The sequence below is a fragment of the Podarcis liolepis genome (assembly GCF_965112155.1).
Source record: "Podarcis liolepis genome assembly, chromosome: 7".
NCBI classification, from domain to species: Eukaryota; Metazoa; Chordata; class Lepidosauria; order Squamata; family Lacertidae; genus Podarcis; species Podarcis liolepis.
This window is the reverse complement of record NC_139561.1, coordinates 61344116-61364453: the sequence shown is the minus strand read 5'-3', so window position 1 is coordinate 61364453 and position 20338 is coordinate 61344116. Positions and strand designations below refer to the sequence as shown.

Genomic DNA, 20338 nt, shown 5'->3' with positions numbered 1-20338 from the left:
GAACATTTTTAGGGAGTTGCAGCCAACTACATTCTACTCAGAGCACTCAAGGAAATCAGTGGGCTAAGTTAGTCAATGCCTCTACTCTGCGTAGGCCTAGGATTGACTAAAACATTTTCTTTTGGTGATGCCACATAAAACCCACCCACCCACCCAAGCTCAAATGATTGTGCTGTCTTTTCCTGTTCATATGCAACATGGTGGTGTTAAAATCTGACAACTGATTGACTACACACACACACACACACACACACACACACACACACAATATCAAAGATGGACATGCCTAATCCAAAATGGCAGCAATGTCATTTCCAAAATGGCACGTTTTGCCACCTTGGATGTGTTGAAAGGCTAAAACATAGTGGCCAAGGGCTTGAGCTATGCAAGCCAGTGATTTAAGTCTCAGTAAACATAACCTCCCTAGATCAGTCTTCCCTAACCTGGTGCCCTCCAGATGTTTTGGACTAGGACAGCCATCAGCCCCAGTCCACCTTTGTGTCTCCTCTGTAGTAAAAACAACATTAGCTTAGGCCACAGAGCACTTGTAAGAATCACTGACAGCATACTTAAAAACACTTGTGGGAAGCACTCTATAAGCAAGGACCATTCCTTACTGTGTGTGCCCAGAAAGGTTCTAGATCATGTCAGCATCAGCCCTGCAAATATCCCATCAAGGAGGACTCAGCCAAAACAAGCTTGCAAAGGCCCAGAAGGGGATGCAACACCCTTTGTGCACATGTGACCGGTTCTTCCTCCCCCACCCTACAGCATGGGCCCCACACTCACTCACCATGATCTGGACTTGCCCATTCTTGCAGGAGTCAGGGGAGTTCTCATTCTCGTCACTCTTGCACACTCCGATCTGGCACTTCACCACATCTTGTACCTGGGAGAGGTACAGACAGGCAATGTGGTCTCAGGTCTCTGGAGGCCTCAGACCTTGTTCCTCACTCTGGCTCCTGTTCTGTTGCTACTTCCCCCACCAACCAGAGCCAACACTGGCAGTAGAAAGGATCAGGTTCCATCTCCGCCTGTCGGCTAGACTAGGGGTGGGGAACCTTTTCAAACACCGAGGGCCACATTCCCTCGTAGGCAACCTTTCGGGAGCCGCGTGCCAGTGACTGCGGGAGGGGGGAAAGGGGAGAGATGCAGGAGTGGGCGGAGCAAAATGGAGGTGCATGAGCTGCGGGTGGCATGTGCTTGGGGAGGGCTTTGCATCAGTTTCTGCTTCCGATCGTGCGGCAACGAATTTCCTACTGCTGCTTATACACTGTTACCTTGGGAGTATTTGTGAGCTAGCATCAAGCCTCCCTTCAACCCCTCCCCCCCAATGCTTTTGTTTATTAGTCTGCATAAATTGTGACTCGCTCAGCTTGCGTGCCTAAAGCACACCAGACGTTTTGGACGAGCTTCTTAGCACCCCGGTGCCAGCCTTAATGCCGCTGAGCGACCAAATCTGTGGCAAGGACATGGCCGTTACTAGCTCCTCACTCCTGACAGGAGAGTGAGGGATGTGGAAAGCAGCTGGCAGCAGCGGGCGTTGCATGGGCCACCTCTGCGGGGCCTGTGCTTTATGTTTATGGAGCAGTCGCTCACCACCCATCGGGCGAAGATAAATGGGGGAGTGTAAAAAGTCAAGGGTAGGGAGAAAAACTCTGGCCTGCAGAGTGCATATGGATGAAATACAAAGAAGGTTGTCTCCATATAGGCTGAGGGAAATGTAGCCAATCTCTACCCGTGTCCCAGACAGCCATTAATTGGACTGGCTGATTTAGAACCCCAGCAAATGAAAGTGGCTTGGGATGGCAAAGGCCATTTATTTATTTTTTGCTTCATAAAAATTATATACTGCTTGATAGTAGGGAAAAACCTCAAAGCTTTGAACAGTGAGGTGTGTGTGGAATAAATGCATTGGGAGGATTCTCCGTCCCTGTGTCCCATCAAAACGACTGCCCCCTCTGTGTAGGCCGGGGTGGGGAACTTCAGGCCCAGGGTCCAAATGTGGCCCTCCAGGCCTCTCCATCAGGTCCATGGACCCCCCAGGCCACACCCCCTCTATGGCTCTGTTTGCCCGCCAGGTGTGCAGGTGTAAACTTCTGGACTGTGCATGGCTTGCATGTAGGCTATGTTGCTGCTATTTCTCCCACTTTTTACCTCTGGCTACATCTACCACTGGTATGTGGCCCCTGGAAGGCTGCCCCTGAGGGAATGTGGCCTATGGCCTGCAGGAGGTTGTGCAATTCAGTGCAGAACAGTGATTCCCAAATGCTAGACAGAAGAGGTCAACTTATTATCTAAATGAAAACTGGGAAAACCTGCTGTTCTTAAAGCTGAGCTGAAATGTTCCATCCCCAGGAAAAATGGGAGCACCAGCAGGGGCAGACCTAAGTGGTTTTTATTTGGAGGGGATGTCAAAAAGTTTTCTGTATATGAATTTATTATCAGAGATGGAAAAAGGCTTGAGGATTAGTTTGTTTTTTAGATGCCTGTTAAACCAGCCTAATTTTGAGAAGCTACAAATTGGAGAATTGTATTATTACATCCCACTTTTTTATTTCAAGGTGGGGTACATGGCTCCCCCCCCCTCATTTTATCATCACAAGAACCCTGTGAGTTACATTAGGCGGAGAAATGATGACTGGCCCTGGTCACCCAATGAGATTCAAAACCCTGGTATCCCGTGCCCTAGCCCAATGCTCTAACCACTACACAACAGCAGCTCTTGGAGAGGAGTTCATCAGTTCGTTAGAGTGTGGTGCTGATAATGCCAGGGTTGCAGGTTCAATCCCCATAGGGTCTACCAGCACATTCCTGCATCTTTGGTACTGCATCCAAGGACCCCCTACAATTCTACGATTCTTTGATCTCTCCTTCATGTGCTTTGTGTTTGTCTGTTAAAATAATGACTCAGGAAAGAGAAAGCACAGCAGGAGGACACCCAATGAAAGTCCCAGCACATTGGCAGTGCATGTCGCCCACCTCTCTGCGCAGAAAGCAGTGGACCGTGATGATGACGAAGCCCTGGACCGAGTTGAAGACTGCAAAGAGGACCTGGAAGAGGATGGAGCGCCGGTCGGTCATGGCGAGCACAGCCGACATCCAGGTGAGCGCCAGCAGGGGAAGGACCACGCAGGAGCTCCATAGCGATGCCCTGGGAGGGGGGCGGGAGGGGAGAAGGTGTGAGAGAGAGGTGCAGGAGCCAATCACAAAGGAGAAGGGGAATGCACACAGGCCGGGTCACCCATGCCACCCGACAAGAGCCCCTTTGCATACGATTGGTAGGTGACCAAAGGAGTTTGGGAGGGGGCAGAAGGTGATGGCAGGAAGCAGTTTAGTGCTGGCAGATGAGCATACATTAAGCAACATGGCAGAGGGTGGAGGGTTCCAGGAACATATGGATCTGTTCAGTTATGCTTATATTTCTAGACAGATGTTTGGGCTCTGTGCAGACACCATGAAAAATGTATGGGCTCCCTGCTTCCTTCAGTGAAGGAACACACTCTGCACCTGGTCAGAGGCATTGGCCACTTGTCCCTTAAGGCTCTATGTTGGAGCATGGCAGTTAGATACACTCTCCCATGTCTAGTGGATTCTGGTGGCCTTTAATGATGAGGACCACGAGGAAGACCAAGGTTCCCCTGCATCTAGCAGTTCGGTTATTTTCATTTCCTTCATTTTCAACCACCTCAGCCTTGTCTTAGCCGCATCTCAGCTTCTTACCTCAGTCCCCCAACCCACCCTAACTTATCTGCCACATAGCTTTGCCTGTCTGGGCAACAGCTACATGGCTTCTGCACCTTTTCTTGCAAGTACACCAGGGGATGCTAAACCCCGGGTCAAGGGGCCTGATCTGTCACACTGTCTGCCATTTTTTCTGCCCCAACAACAAAAATCAGATCTGCAAAAAACCCGGCTCCTCCATGCATACCAGTGCCATGATGGGGACACAAACCACCTCCCTCCCTGGTCATCAGAGTGATCATTTGATAACAAGGGAGGGTGCAATAACCCATGTCCTCAGCTGATCTTCCTGGATTAGATGAGAAGCGGGGGCTGTGTGCACCCTGTAAGGGTTAGGGGTGTCCACACTGACTTCTGGCATGTGGCCCCTGGAGGGTGGGCCAAAGGTAAACGTGGCCCTTAGGCCACAAATTGTTAGCCACCTCTGTAAGGTAAAGGTAAAGGGACCCGTGACCATTAGGTCTAGTCGTGACCGACTCTGGGGTTGTGGCGCTCATCTCGCTTTATTGGCCAAGGGAGCTGGCGTACAGCTCCCGGGTCATGTGGCCAGCATGACTAAGCCGGTTCTGGCAAACCAGAGCAGCACATGGAAACGCCGTTTACCTTCCTGCCAGAATGGTACCTATTTATCTACTTGCACTTTGACATGCTTTCGAGCTGCTAGGTTGGCAGGAGCAGGGACCGAGCAACGGGAGCTCACCCCGTTGCAGGGATTCGAACTGCCCACCTTCTGATTGGCAAGTCCTAGGCTCTGTGGTTTAACCCACAGCGCCACCCGCATCACAGCCACCCCTGTAGTAAGCAATAAATAAATGTAATTGCAGCCTTGGCATTGGCAGGGTCCCAGTATCCAAGAACTGGGGTGAAAGAGGCAGCTGACCTGGGATTTGAATTTCTGTGAGGCCTATGCATTAGCTCCCAGCTCTGTCTACACTGACTGGGCACCCTCCTGAGGTTTATTTCTTCAGTGACACCATCGGTAAGATTGTGGGTCAAACTACACTAGCTGGTGAGAGGTAAGAAGCTTTTTCAGTAGGATGTAGGCTTCACAGAGGTCCAGAAAGGGACTGGGGACTGGGTAGGCCAGGAGGTTAAGGAATAACTGCATCCTTTGCCCTCACCATGCCCCACCTCACAGGTACCCAGTGCTCCCCCCCCCCTAAAAATGTTTAGGGGTACTCTCGTTTTGACTCAAGAAAATCACCATTTTATAGTTCAAATTGGGTAAAAGAAGTACAGTAAATGGACAAAAGTAGAAAGATTCACAAAATGTTTAGGGGGTATGCGTCCCCCTGCGTCGCCCCAGAAAAAAAGCACTGGCTGTACCACATTTTCTCTAGAGGTATCCTAATTGTTAAGAAGGGGTTGTCTTGCAACGCGGCTGCACTTTTCTTTTTCTAAGATGAGAACTGTCCATATCAATACAGCTCTTGCAGAGACATAGCACCTCCTCCCCAAATTGCACATCTGGTCACATTTGGGTGGGGTGAGGAGAAATGTAAAAATAAAATCCATTTTAGAGCTGCTGTTTAACTCCATGCACATTGCCCTCTTTGCCTTTCCAGATCAAAATGGAAAATTTTCCCAGATGTGATGGATTCCCTTCATTTTCTCTCTGTCATGCAGAGAGAGAAAGAGAGAGAGATGAGAAAAGGGAGGCAGCCACAGCTCATGCATGTGATTAATTAGACCTAACTATCTTTTAATTCTAACGTCTCCTCTTGTGCTTCGCTCGGCTGTTAAAGGCTCATTATAGGCAATGCAAGGAAACAGGGAGAATGTTCCTGGCAATATAATCAGGAGAAGACACTGTGAAGGGGAAGCAAATGGAACCAAGTGGTGCCTATTGCCAGTTTGCCAAACATCACCTGAAGGTTTGTTTCCACCAGTGAATTTTGTGGTTTGCATAGTTCCTCGCTCCCCAATTTGTTGAGGGTCCTGATTTTGGTCTTGCAAGAAAGTGCAGCCCACCAGGCAAGGCTCCTGCACAAGCCTTGTCAAGGGCAGGACAGACAGAACTATAAGTAAGGATGCCAGAGAATCCAGTCGTAAATGGAAATGGGGACAGAAACTTCCGTAATTCGCATGTTTTGTGCAAGGTCTGAAACAGAAACCATGCAAGCAAATACAAGCAGAAGTGGCTATTGTCCTTTCTTCAGCCCGCAAACGTTAAGTTAAAAATTACATTCTTTTCTGCACTGTTTGTGACATTTCCCTTCCGTTGAAATGCATCAGAATTAATTATGTCAGTTTTGGCTAACGCTGATAGTGAGAAACATAACATAGGTTTTAGTGGAAGCCAAACTGTAGAGGAATGGAAATGGAGCTGATTGCAATGGACAGAGTCAGTCACTGACATTGGCTGTGACTTTAAGAACTTCTGCTTGGGATATTTCCTCCTCCCTCCCCGTTCCCCCTTTTTCATGTGACATGATGTCTTTTCCGTCTGCGAGCTGAAGGGCTGGGACCCCCTTAGAACTGATTTTTGCCTACCACTCTGGGAGCCTCTCTGGCTATAATGGGCAGGGCATAAATGCTTTAAATAGATAAATAAGCAAGGCTCATTAAGATGAATGGGAGCTGTGCTGGAGCATGAGAGTGCTCTAGGTGCTCAGCTTCTCATTTTTACTACATTTAGTTTGCCCCATTTCCACATAGGCTGGTTGTTTAAATTTTAAGAAAGTCCATGTGAAAATATGTGTGCATTTTCATGCATGTTAATTTTGACATGTTCCCTCTACAACCTATGTCTAGAATATGCATTTTTTGCAACCAAATCCCACCTGAATATGGGAAACTGGTGGTCTTCCAGATGTTGGTGGGCTCTTAACTCCCATCATCCATGACCATTGGCCATACTGGCTGGAGCTGATGGGAGTTGGAGTCCAACAACATCTGGAGGGCCACCAGTTTCCTAATACATTTGCTTGTCTGTCCTTTCCCCTCCCCCTTTCTCTTTCATTCAGAGAAGAGCAAATTCTGAAGCGGAGCTATGTTTCAGTTTGCGTACCATTTCAGGAAGTGCAAATGTGGTAGGTTCACATTACACATTAAAATGCAAACAGAATGGATTTCTGTCCCATCCCTGGTGGGTGCCAACCATGCCTAATTCTAGAGGCTTATAAGAATAATCAATTTGCAAGAGGAGATGGAGGAACTCCATGCTGCCCAACTCTCCCCTCCCCCCGGGTAGGTTGGACAAGCTGGTACATGGTTTCTGCCCTGCTGCCAAAATAATTTCCATCTGAAGCAATTCACACATAAGGGGATTTTTCAAAAAGTGCTTCTTCAGCAAGGTGTTTTTGTGTGTGTGTGTGTTTTTACTGCCTTTAAAAATTAAAAAACCCTTAAGCCACAGTCACTTCGCTTCCCTGCTCATCTCCCTGGAGCAAGCCCAGATGCCGCTGGCAACAGACCTGGGAGCAGAAGAGCAACTGATGGCAGCGGAGTCAGTGTGTGTGTGTGGGGGGGTGTAGTTTAGCCTCAGGGCCTTGCAGGTACTGATGAAGAGCAGGTGGCTCACAGTCCTTCCTGGTGGAGAGAGCAGAAAGGAGTAGAGTGACATCCTATGGCTCTACTTCTGCAGCTGTTCTATTGAAGAGCTTGGCTCAAACATAATGCAGCGTCTGGGATTGCCTTGTGGGCACCCTAAAAGGACAGTAAACGAACAGTTCTTCAATTCATTAGATTTTTTAAAAATAGTTTTTGAAAGTGTCTTTTTTTAAAGGAAAAAAAAATGACCTGAAGGAGTTTTGACAGTTCAGTGGAGAGAAGATTCTGAGGTGATAAATTCAACTGCACAAGCATCCCTCTCGACTGCCATTGCCATTTGGGTGAAGGCCAGACCTACTGGCTGCTTCTTGCAAATAGTTTTGGCAGTGCTGAAAAACATCTTCCATTTGAAAAAATAAAATAAAAAAATGATGTTGATGTTTCAGCACTACTGGCAAATGAGATGTTTCCTCTGTTCTTTAAACTGCCCTCTCTTACGAACATCCTCCATGACATCATGGAGCTAAATTCTGCATCATCAACATAATGACATCCCATTTGCTGCATGATCTAGGTCTGCAGCCTGGTGTCCTCCAGATGTTTTGGCCTACAACTCCCATCAGATGTGCTGGATAGGGCTGATGAGAGTTATGGTCCAAAACATCAGGAGGACACCAGGCTGGGGGATGCTGATCTAGGTGACAGATTCAGGAAGGAGGAGGTAGTTGAAGCATCCTAGGAAAGGCAGCACAGAGGCGAAAACAGCCACGTGAAGGGACCATGGTGCTGCCACACTGGGCACAGGGCATTTGCAGAACCTCAGTGGTTTGGGAGATGAAGTTCCACCCCACTGAAATGGCAGCTTCCAGCCTGAAATCAAGAAGCCCTGGTTTGGCAAGGAAAGAAGAGGTTTCAGTGGTGGAAAAGCATATGTGCTCTGCATGCAAAGGTCCAAAGTTCAATCTATGACCACTGGTGGAGGAATGGGAGCGGGGAGGGAGCAGACCACCCCCAGCACCACTATTCTGGTAGGGTGCCATCGTGGCGGGCCCCCTGGACACGTGCCACGCCCCCAGGGATGCACACTACGCCCCAGGGGGGCAGCCACTCCCCCACCTGCTCTCTGCCCCCGGTAGCGGAGCATGCAGCTTTGCCACTGTCTATGACATCTCAAAGATTGAGGATCACAGGAATTCAGAAAACAGAGACCCTGGGAATTGGTTGCCAGCCAGACTAGACAAAAGTATGTGGTGGGGGTGGGGAATTGGATCTGCCCCATGAGCTGCAGGTCCTTACCTCCCCAACCCCTGGAGGGGCCAACCTAAACAGTTGGATGGGGTCACCCCTCTCCCTGCCATCTGACAGGCAGATCCATTTCCCTTGGCCTAATCACAGCAGTGCTTGTGAAGGTGCAGCACTTCCAAAGTATCAACAAGCCACTGATCCTTGTTGCTTCCAGAGGCACAGGGCTTTCTTTTTAGGTACCTATGCAAGCCCTACTTTTGATACGAGCCACTTCTTTACCTGCCCTTTACCCAGCGTCACATAGGAGCAGGTGGGTGTGACTTGGCTGAAACAGCCTTGTGAGCTGAATGGGGAGGCCTGGTGGACCTAATGAGATTCGGAGACTGGAGGTTCCCCATCACTGCTCCATGGTATCCATCAACCGGCACTATAAAGAGGCTCCACAGCATCAAAAGTAATTGCTAGCTAAGGAATTGTGCCTTAAGTAAACGTTAGCAGTTCCTGTGAGAGCAGGTGACATTTCTAACTGTAAAATTACAGAGCCCAGCCGAGTGAAAGAAAAATTTAGCACCCATCAACATGCACTGTCAACAAAGCAGCCAGAGAGAGAGAGAGAGAGAGAGAGAGAAGGCAGCCAGCAGAGCAAGTGCGTGAGGAGGACAGAGAGAGAGAGACTAACATGGCGCTGTTGGCAGTGGCGGTGAGCAGGGCTGTGCTGGAGACCACACCGCACTTGGTACATTTCAAGAGCAGGCTGCCACACGGGGGATCCTTGAAGCTGAGGGTGGTCCCAGTTCCACACCAACCAACATGCATTATGTTGCACCCACCAGCCCATCAAGGTGTGGAAGGGAAGAGGCACAGCAAGAAGACAAAGTAGCCAGAAGGAAAAGGAGGCGACAAGACCGACAGGAGGAGGAATGGGGAGAAAGCAATTGAGGAGGGGGAAAGAGAAGAGAGAAATAGAGAGCTGGGTTAGTTGCAGGAAGCACGGCTTGTTAATGGCCAGCATGAAGCAAGGCAGGCAGAAATTCAAGGGCAGGATTTAGCCCCTTTGGCAGATGCTGAAGAGGAGGGGAAAGGCTGCCTTTTTGGGAGAGAGGGTGGGACTCGGCATTGTCCCTCTTCTATCTCAAGCTGTGCCATACATACTCAGCAGTGTCTCCTGACATTCCAGGCAACAGGCAGAGGCTGAGCCCTCCTCCCTGCCACGCCACCATCAACTGGAGCTCTACTGCCCCAAAAGCTTTGAATGAGGTGTTCTTAAAATGAGGGTTTGAGCTTTTTGCCACTGTGTGTGTGAGAGAGTGGCTGTACGATCAGGGCAGGAACACTCGACACAGTGGGCCACTGATGTCTGCACATGGCAAAAATGGCACTTTGAGGGTGAGCAGAGCTCTGACTCTCAATGTAGAGCTGGGAAATTTGGGCACCCAGCCCTCTAAGATTGGCTTGCGCAGCTGAGCCCTGCTGATGACAGGGATGCTGCTTGCCCCAATGTCTCGTCCCCAAAATAAATTTGGATTTTTGAGTGTTCATTACTTAATAAGCTTTTCAAAGGATTGATTTGCTCAAAAATCCCATTTAGGGGCTGCTCCCCATTTCCTTGAAAGCCTTATTCTGGAGAAGGACAAACAGATAATGAGTTCCCATCAACATGCAGCCAATGCACAGTGAGCCTTTTCCCACTGGGGATTGTGGGGCTGTTGATCCTGAGCAGGAAATGCCATTCCCTGGGAGGGTTTCTGTTCAAGGGAGCCCTCCAATGCATGTTACCCTCCTCCCTTCTTCATGGTAAGGGGCTGGCAGGGAAATACAATGCTGGGATATTAGTCAGTTCCACTCTGAGTCAGACTCTATTCAAAATAGGGCCTTGAACAATTTCAAGTGGCCCGCCTCATTCAAGTTGGTGTTTTTTCAAACCTCCCCCATTTCTAAAAGTAATTTTATGCACACACATTTATGCACGCATGCACATAGACTCACATACGTGCACACTCCCATTCATTATTTCAATCTCTCTAGGACTCAAAATAGGAAGGGAAAGTGGAGTAGATGTTTTATTGCCATCATTAACTCTGAGCAAAGCCGCCATGGGGTGACTTTAGCGGTGCATTTTTTCAGGGCTCACTTTCTCAACCTAAACCCACTGTTCTCAGCTGAGCCAGCCAGTGTTTCCAGCAGCTATTGCAGCTGCCTGTGGAGAGCCCCCTCGCAACCCTTCCTCCCAGCATTGCTGCAGTGTTCCAGCTTGCTCACCCTCCCTCCCTCCCACAGAGCCTAGCTGCTTCTTGGGTTTGAAGCTGCATCGGAGAACAAGCGGGCTCTCAGCAGGCGGTTGTAGCAGCTGTTGGAACAGCTAGCTGCTACAGGCACCTGGAGGCTTCACACCATGTGGCACTCTGTTCGCAAGCGCTTGTGTGAAAGAGGGCTTGGAGGAGTTGATGTTCTTTTCCCTAAAGTAACAAAAAACTGGTAACTAAGTGAAGTCTGAGCGACCACGCAGGCAGCATGCAAACCTACCTTGGGAACTCAGAGTTATACCTTGTCTTTCTGAGATGGTAAAAGTGCATTTCTGATGCATTATAAAAGCTTTCCCCAAAATAGCATCCTCCAGATGCATTGGACTATCACGCCCATCAGCTCCAGCTAGCATGACTATGCTGGATGGGACTGATGGGAGTTGTAGTCCAATACATCTGGAGGGTGTCAGTTTGGGGAAGGCTGTATTGCACCCAAAAAAGCTAAGGTCACATTGGATTCAGAAAGGGCAGTATGTGTATGCATGTGCCTGTGATATCAAGGGAAGTTATTTTCCAATATGACTAGCAAAGCAGACTGCATTGGGGGTTTTTTGTGTGTCTATAAGTTGCCACCAAATTTTCAGCTGATCTTGGTGAACTTGGAGGTCCCTGCTTAGGAAACATAGCAGTCCTTCCACATCAGAACAAAGGCCCATTTAGTCCAGCATTCTGTACTCACAGCGGGAAGCCCGCAAGCAGGGCCTGAGGACTACAGCAATCTCCCTGCTCAAGCTCCCCAGTGAGTGATATTCAGAGGGATACCGCCTCCAATACTGGAGGGAGTACACAGCCAAAAGCAGCTCACCAGATGGGATGGAGCCACTATGCTAGCTTCCCAGCAGGTGAGTTACTGTTGCTTACTGGAAGAGAGCTCCTTCTGTATATAGCCAACATGGCTGGTAGCCACTGGTAGCCAAATATCCATATTAATTACAGTGGTGCCTCGCAAGACGAAAAGAATCTGTTCTGTGATTCTCTTCGTCTAGCGGTTTTTTCGTCTTGCGAAGCAAGCCCATTGACGGATTAGCGGATTAGCGCTATTAGCGGCTTTTAGCGGCTTATCTGCTGATCGGATGATCGGATCAGCTGATAAGCGGCTTAGCGGCTTAGAAAAAGGGGGGAAAGGGGGAAAAACCAGCAGGAACTCGCAAGACATTGTCGTCTTATGAAGCAAGCCCACAGGAGATTCGTTTTGCGAAGCACCTCCAAAACGGAAAACTCTTTCGTCTAGCGAGTTTTCCGTCTTGCAAGGCATTCGTCTTGCGGGGCACCACTGTATTTTCAGAATCTGCTATAAGAATCAGATTGCTGGGATTTCTCCCTATAGAAGGGTAGTGGGGTGGGCTCCCCCCCAAAAAAACCCTTTATATTTTGCTCAGCAGGAGACAAGAACCCTTCCTTCCTACATCATTGCCCCACCACATATATGGCACCTTGTTTGCCTGGCAGGTACGCCAGCTTCAGCATTTTGTCACAAAAAGAGTGTCTGGAATTGGTGTGTGCAGTGTGTGTTTGTGTGGGGGGTGGCCTTACCCAGCTCGCTGCTTTTTGGACTTATCTGAGATGCCATCCCGAGACATGAGCTTGTTGAAGACGATGATTCCGATCAGCATGTTGACCTGGCAGTGGAGAGAGAGAGAGATCCACAATCAGCAGAATCCCAGGGCTATCTAATTTCTAGGCCCCTTAAAATTCACATTGCAGCAGACAGCTGTTAAATGAAAAAAGATGCCTCAAAGCGACTTACTATTCCACAAAATGCAAAAACAGCCCCTTTAAAAGCAAACAAAAACCCCAACAACAACAAAAGCAAAGGGCATATCAACAAAATTTCTTAAAGTGCTCAACCTAAAAGGGAGAAAACGACGAGTCTCCTAAAGGCCTTTTCCTCACCGGCATGGAAAGCGATGAAATGGCAGCATAGTAAATGATCCGCAGAACAAGCTAACGGCCACCAACACCACTGGGCAGCATTTGAGCACCTACCAGAACAATCACAGCAGCAGGGCCAACAAAGGCGTAGAGCAGCCCTCCTTCAAGGGACAGCCAGCAGCTGGGGAGAGAAGCCAAGAAAGAGGAGGAAGGGTCAAGAAAGATCTCAAAGTTTAAGGCCCCTGGATTCCAAGTTTTTAAACAGGGGCAGGAGAAACAGTCAATTTTGGTTTCTCGGTTTCTCACTTTTCCAATTTTAAGTTCAGTTCTCCATGTTTCATATTACAGTGGTACCCCGCAAGACGAACGCCTCGCGAGACGAAAAACTCGCAAAACGAAAGGTTTTTTCGTTTTCGAGTTGCCTCGCAAGACGAATTTCCCTATGGGCTTGCTTCGCAAAACGAAGCTTGCCCCGGGGACAGCGGGTCTTCTCTTTTGAAGCAAGGGGCGGCGGGGAGATCGCTTCTCCCGGTGCTCCGAAGCTGGGCGGGGAGGAGGGAACACCTTCTGAAGGCAGGCGGGGGGCAAAAGTCTTTGCTTCCCCCTGCCTGCCTGTCCCGGAGGGCTTTTGAAGGCAGGTGGGGGGGAGCAAAGACTTTCGCCCCCCGCCCGCCTTCAGAAGAGGTCCAGGACCTCTTCTGAAGGTTGGCAGGGGGCAAAAGTCTTTGTCCCCCCTGCCTGCCTTCCCAGGGGCTTTTAAATCGCCCCGGACAGCAGAGAAGTCCTCCGCTGTCCCGGGGCGATTTTAAAATGCCGCCTGCCAGCATTTTAAGATCGCCCGGACAGTGGAGAAGTCCTCCGCTGTCCCGGGGTTTTTTAAAATGCTGGGGGTGGGAAGAAAAGCCCTTGTCCCCCCCCCAGCCTTCAGAAGAGGTCCAGGGACAGACTGTCCCCGGACCTGGTCTGAAGGCGGTTTCCCTAGGAACGCATTAATTGATTTTCAATGCATTCCTATGGGAAACCGTGCATCGCAAGACGAAAAAACCGCAAGATGAAGAGACTTGCGGAACGAATTAATTTCGTCTTGCGAGGCACCACTGTAGTTTGATATTTTATATATATATTTTAAAATCCTCATGAAAATTCGTCAGCATTTTAGTATGAATTTCTCCTTACATAAACACATTTTTGATGGAAGCCACCCAGTGGGTGGGGCAACCCACTTAGATGGGCAGGATACTACTACTACTAACATTAAGCAACTTTGTCTAATGTGCACATTTTTTCAAAGCAATTTCCCCTAATACACGACATTTTTGTATGAAGTTTTAATGTATACATGCATTTAAATGCAAACATTACCCTAGTATATGCTTTCCCCCAAGCATTATTTGGCTGGAGATCTGCATTACAATAGTTGGAAAAAATGTGAACTTTGAGGGTTGACTATGTTTTAGTTCACTTGTTGTTTTGGAAAGTGTGAATTAGGCTCATTGACCTTTAAATGCAAACTGATTTAAATCCTCTCTCCCTATCTATATCTACACAGCCTGCTCCAATCTCAGACGCGTTGAGGGTTCTTAGGTTCTCCTTAGATGTTTCAATTCTCCTTCTCCCTCCCCATTTTATTTTAAGAAGATGAGACCAGAAAGCTTTGGAACCTATGGAACCTACTAGCTGGATGTTCCGTATCCTTTGGTCCGAGTAAAGCCAACAGAGACAGCAACTACCAAGGCTGGCAACCCTAGATGGGAAATACAGAGATGAAAATGCAGGCAAAACCACAAAAGAATTCTGCATTTGAAGCACTTTGTGGAGAACCAGCTACCAGGGACGGGAGAACTGGGTCCAAGCGATGGGGAAAGGACCCCCCCCCCTTAAAACACACACATTTTTCCCCCTAAGCATTTGCATCATTAACTGCATTGCAAAATTCAGAGAGCTATGAGATTCTGACTGATAGCTGTGTTCTGCATGTTGTTTGGCAGTTCTGAGCTTGGACTGTTGAACTAGGTTGATTCACTTTAAAATGCAGCCTGAATAAAATCCCCATCCATTCCTACATCTGACCATCTCACAAACCATCTTGGTTTCTATGAGCAGTCCTTTGGCATAGTCCCAAAATCCCCAGGGGGGTTGAGAGCACTTGCAAAGAATGCTCACAAAACCCAGCACGATATCTTTTTAATGCATCCTTGGAATGGAGGGGGAGAGGTAACGGGCAGCAGGAGAGAGTTCTGCTTACTACCAGTGAAGCATGCAGGCCTGCTAAGCTCCTGACCTTGAAGTGACAGTTCTGACCATGCTCAGACCCACCATTTTCTGCTGGGACCAATTGGGCTGTTCTGAGTAAACTGCAGGTCCCTTGATCCCACAAGGAAATTATGTTTCTGAGCATGCTTACCCTGCTTGATAGTGACCTCGGCGTGCTTCCAGCGTCAGTTACTTCCCCATTTTGCAATAGTAAGGGTTATTTTTCTTTTCTTCCAAAGCAATGGGGAACTGGCAGGGGAGGGCATTAATGACTTATTTTGAGGATTGACCCAAAAAGCTGTGTAGGTTTGCATGAATCAGGTTTCCCTCCCCCCTCCCCCCACCACAAACAGTGTTTTTGTTTTTGCTGCTTTTGCATTTTGAGTTCCCCTGCCCACAAGTTTTTGCCCCGTTCCTGGCACTTGATTCACACAAACCTCTGCAACAAAGTGGTTAGAGGGTAAAGTTGCCACACACAGATTTTGAATTGTACTGATTAGTTACAGGTGGAATTTCTCTATCTTTATCTACAACCAGCCTACCTTTTGTCTCAAAGAGCAAATGGAGGAACGCTCGACTTTCTACCAAGAATTCTTTGATTGTGTGGCCCAGTCTTACCTTTCTCTCCCTCCCTACCCAGAAGGTTAAGTTTGGGAAAGGGGGGGGGAGTGAAATGAATAGCAAGCAAAGTTGGCATAGAGGTCAGCTAATTGCAGACTGAACTGCTGGTTACAAAATGAGCCAAGCCAATCTGCAGAGAGGGGTTTGGCTCACCTTGCAATGGCTCACCTCATAAGCTGCCCTAAGTTTTCCAACCTGCAGGAGTTATTTTCTGAACATTCCCAATTCTGGACATCTGGGGTGCTTCCTGACTGTTGCTGTTTGCAGACGGGAGTTAGTCACCTACCAGCAAATTCAGCTCACACTATTAAAGCTGACTGGGAGCTCTTGTGCTACAAAACTGCTTCCCCAAAAAGATATGAGATAGCAATAAGGAAATTGACAGGGAAATGCACTGGAAAGCGTTGGGTAATAACACTTGCTTTGACACAACATCTAACCTACCCACGAATGAATCAGAATGAACACTCATTAAATAGTCAGTGCATCTCCCTGCAAAAAGTAAGGATGCCCAATAAACTGGTCTGGAAACCCCCTTGATGCCATGCCAGGTTCTGATTTTGTTGCATGTTAGGTGAAGCTTTCATTCTCCTCACACTTCCCAGTTTGTGAAACTCCTCCTTCCAAAAGCAATTGGGTGCAAACTGTGTTTTTCCGAGATCAAAGACTGGCTTGCAATAAGCATGCACATCCCTTGACTGCTCTGCACCTTACTGATTGCCTTCATCACCAAAGCATTGTGCTGGTGATGACAGCAGGTGCTGAAAGAATTCCATTTGTGGTGTTAGAAGCTGGCAGTGAGGAAAGGCTGGGGGAAGCTCTGCCTGCAGAAGAGAAGACTGAAAGAGCACATGGCAGCATCCTTTATACAACTGAGAGGGGTTTCACACAAAAGGTGAGAAAGACTTGCTGCCTGATGCCCTACAAGGCAGGACAGGACTAGATCTAATGGGCTGAAGTGACAGGAGGGTGGATTTTGGTTGAACATTAGGAAAATAAACTTTGTTAACAGTAAGAGCAATTTGACAATGGAGCCAATTGCCCAGAGGGGTGAAGGGCTCTCCCTTACGGGTGCTGGGACTGTTCTAGTTCTGGATTCCTTGCACAGAGCAGGAGTTGATCAGCCTTCCCCAATCAAAAGCCCTTCAGATGCTTTGACTACAACTCCCATTCGCCTCATCTAGCACAGGGCTGATGGCAGCTGTAGTCCAAAATACATGGAGAGCACCAGGCTAGCAAAGGCTGGTCTAAGTAGCCTAGAAGGCCTCCTCCAACTCTAGGATTCTGCTGGTTAAGTCACTTGCACCTTCAAGCCACTTCTTGGATGCTATTGCTGCAGTCAGTAAGGTTTGTATCTGATGCACAGGTTCACCTTGAAGCTTTATTATTGTTTATTGCCAGTGGCCACGACAATAAAACACACGTGTAAAGAAAGATAATCATCAAACCAATAAGACAGGGATGAACCCTGACAATACAATAAACAAGATTTAAAACACTCATTTATTAAATGCACTTCCCTTAACGTTTAGCACTGATCCAATTCAGAAAGACCTCTACAACTAGTGAAAATAAAGTGAGCCTATAGCCGACGGATTCTCCTAGATGCCATCTTATTTTAAAATCAGCTGGTTGGGCTTGTAAGCAGGACTGAATGGGGAGATTAAACTTAACCTCCAATGAATTTAAAAAAGAACAATGTAAGATATAGTTCACCATATTCAATTTCACCTGTTCTGCATACACAAAAACATTCCTTTTCTGGCCAATCCGAAAATCTAACAGGCAAATATTCAGTTTGGAATCTAAACTGATTAAAAAGCATGCCTCTCAGGCAAAAAAAGTTAATTCCCACAAATAGGTGGCCCTTTTATCGTCCAGTTTTATTATACAAAACGACACGCTTACAATTCTTAATGTGCTCAAGATCCAATGTAGTGTGAAAGTCACCAAGCAGTATATTTGTTGCACTGGCAGAATGTTGCTGCACAAGATAAAACACAAGCACTTTACCCAAGATTGTTATGCAACAGGTTGCACCAGAAGAAATAGTTGTTGCACAACCTGCTTCTGAAAGCACAACTCTTGTGTTGGATTTCTTTGTTGAGCTACCTTTAAACTCCTGTGCTAGTGGACTGAGAATGTTAAATATGCCCACAAGCAATGAATGTTCCTGCAAGAACCAGACCTATAAGGCGATTCCCCCTTTCCCTGTGTGATGCCTCCCTGATCCTCCCCACCCCCCACCGGGAGGAGACAACACTTTGGTTCCAGAAGAGAAGATGCCCTCTTACCCCATCCGAGGCAGAGGAAGCGTTTACGAACTAGGCGTGTCCGGATCCTGCCAATCACAGCCAAGTAGGATTGCCAGGCCTCTGTCAGCACCCAGCAAAAGGAAGAGAGGAAGAAGAAGTGGAGGAATGCAGCAGTCATGGTGCACACGCCCTGGAGATTGGGGAAGAGAATAAAAAGAAGGGAGTGAATGAGAGTCATCAGAATGCAGGAGCATACTGTATTTTTCGCTCTATAAGACGCACCAGACCACAAGACACACCTAGTTTTTGGAGGAGGAAAGCAAGGGGGGGATTCTGAATCCCAGAACAGCAAGAGGGATCGCTGCACAGCGAAAGCAGCGATCCCTCTTGCTGTTCTGGCTTCTGGGATAGCTGCACAGCCTGCATTCGCTCCATAAGATGCACGCACATTTCCCCTTACTTTTTAGGAGGGAAAAAGTGAGTCTTATAAAGCAAAAAATACGGTAAATGAATTGGGTTGTATTCTAAAACAAATGGCATGCATGCACACCCCTTGCCATTGAACCCCTTTCCTTGGAGAGTCACTTTCCAAATCTAACTAACAATGCATATTTCAGGAATCAAAAGCAGGGGTGAGTGGAAGGCAGACTGGGATGCTGTGATGCATTATTGCACGCTGGCTGTTCAGGAATTTAGTATGAGCCTCTGTACTTGAACCCTCGAGGGGAATTTCCTCCCATACTGGCAGATTTCTGTGTAACTTGCAATAGATCAGAAAGGGTTTGTGACGTGCAACTGTTTAACAACAAGAAAATGACCTAAATTAGGCTGCTGAAATAAAGAAAGCTAACCTCAGGAGTGGACTTTTTGTGAGTGAAAGGACTGTGAGCTCAATTCAGTTCTGGCACTGAAAACGAATTTGCGGGCTCAGATGTGCCTCAGAGACACCCTGCTCTTTCTTTCTAACTGTATGTCTTTTGCACCTGGCTCTGGTTGACAAGAGCACGAAGTTCTACTAAAAATCCAAGTTGATATGGCAAACTGGGAAGTCTGGCCCAGAAACCCACGACTAAGCAAAGGGACTTCCTGCCTCACTCTTAGCCAGTAGCATATTGTGTGACTCTGCTTTTCCATGACATTGTCATCACTGATACATTGCTGTGATGTCATCGACCCAAATCACATGGGTCACCTTGACAATCAACTGGATTAAAACAACAGTGTGGGGAAGTGAGGCTGATGATTGCAAAGGGAAGGAGCACGACGGGGGAAATTGCATGAAGGAGAACAGTATAGAAAGAAACTGAAGGTGGGATGTGCTTTTTGACACTCCTGAAAAAGTCGTACTGTGAAGAAGGAGGCCTTTAAGCCTCTGTGCTTGCTGCAATGAGCATATTCTAAATTGTGAAGGCATCTGGTGCATGAATGCAGTCACATGTGCATACAGCTCCTGAAACACAACACTGATCACAGGGCCCCAGTAGGGATGGGAAAATCTGTTGATTTCAGTTTCTCTCAGTTCCTCATTTTTCCGGTTTTATGCTCAGTTTTCCACATCACTTTGCAAATTCCTTTTTGAAAAAAAGCCCTCATGAAAATTCATCAGCATTTTAGGGCTAATTTCTCCTAACAGATACATGTCTGGGGGGATGCAGGGGTAAGCATACTCCTAAAGATTTTGTGAATCTGCACTTTTGTCCATTTACTATATTTATTTTTCCTGATTTGAACTATAAAATGGTGGTTTTCTTGAATCAAAATGAGGGTACCCCAAACATTTTTTTTTTAGAAAGAAAGCAATGCATATTTGTATGCATTTTTGCCTAATACACACATTGTTGCACAGTGATTTCCCCTATCATGATGCATTTTAATGCTGTTTTCACTAATACAGTCATACCTCGGGTTACAGACGCTTCAGGTTAAATTTTTTTTGGGTTGTGGACCACTGATACCCAGAAGTACCAGAATGGGTTACTTCCGAGTTTTGGCAGTCGCGCATGCACAGAAGCGCTAAATTACGCTTTGAGCATGCGCAGAAGCACCGAATCTCAACCCACGCGTGCGCAGACACAGGTTGTGAACTCTGCAGGTTGCAAACGTGTATCCCACACGGATCACGTTCGCAACTCGAGCGTCCACTGTATATGCACTTTTATGTGCATTTTACCCTAGCATATGAATTTCAGGTCACCTTACATGGCCAGGGAACTGTACTTCTAGTTTTAAAGTATGGCTATGTTTCAGAAAGCATGAATTAGGTAGGTTTCCTTTAAATGTGAACTAAATCAAAGTTCTCCACCACCCAGGGGCAGAGGAAGGGGTGGGGTGGGGGTGGGGACGGTCCACCCCAGGTGTCAGTACTGAGGGGGGTGACATTCAGCCTGCTGTCCACCCGCAACTCCAAAGCCTACCCCGAGCTGTTGGGGGAAGGGGCGGAGCTGCGCTGCCTTGCCGGCAGCCTTCCCCCCTTCCCCCTTCGTTTTGACAGCTCAGGGGAGGCTTGGGAGTCACTGGTGGGCGGTGTGCCGTTGCCTCCCACTCCCCGGCTGC

The 20338-nt window shown here is 47.7% G+C and overlaps 1 protein-coding gene across 10 annotated transcripts in view; it reads right to left on the bottom strand.

Moving 5' to 3' along the window:
• The window catches only part of ADGRB2 (adhesion G protein-coupled receptor B2), a 160342-nt gene that overhangs the window by 9263 nt on the left and 130741 nt on the right, over window positions 1-20338 (bottom strand). For 9 of the 10 annotated variants that reach the window (XM_083511561.1, XM_083511562.1, XM_083511559.1 and 6 more), the window contains 7 exons: window positions 17825-17975; window positions 14331-14400; window positions 12771-12837; window positions 12318-12403; window positions 9161-9259; window positions 2983-3154; window positions 794-889 (listed from right to left, as the gene is read on the bottom strand). In XM_083511561.1, the coding sequence (XP_083367687.1) occupies window positions 794-889; window positions 2983-3154; window positions 9161-9259; window positions 12318-12403; window positions 12771-12837; window positions 14331-14400; window positions 17825-17975 (741 nt within the window). The remainder of the gene's footprint in view (window positions 1-793; window positions 890-2982; window positions 3155-9160; window positions 9260-12317; window positions 12404-12770; window positions 12838-14330; window positions 14401-17824; window positions 17976-20338) is intronic. The other variant, XM_083511563.1, reaches the window with a different exon arrangement.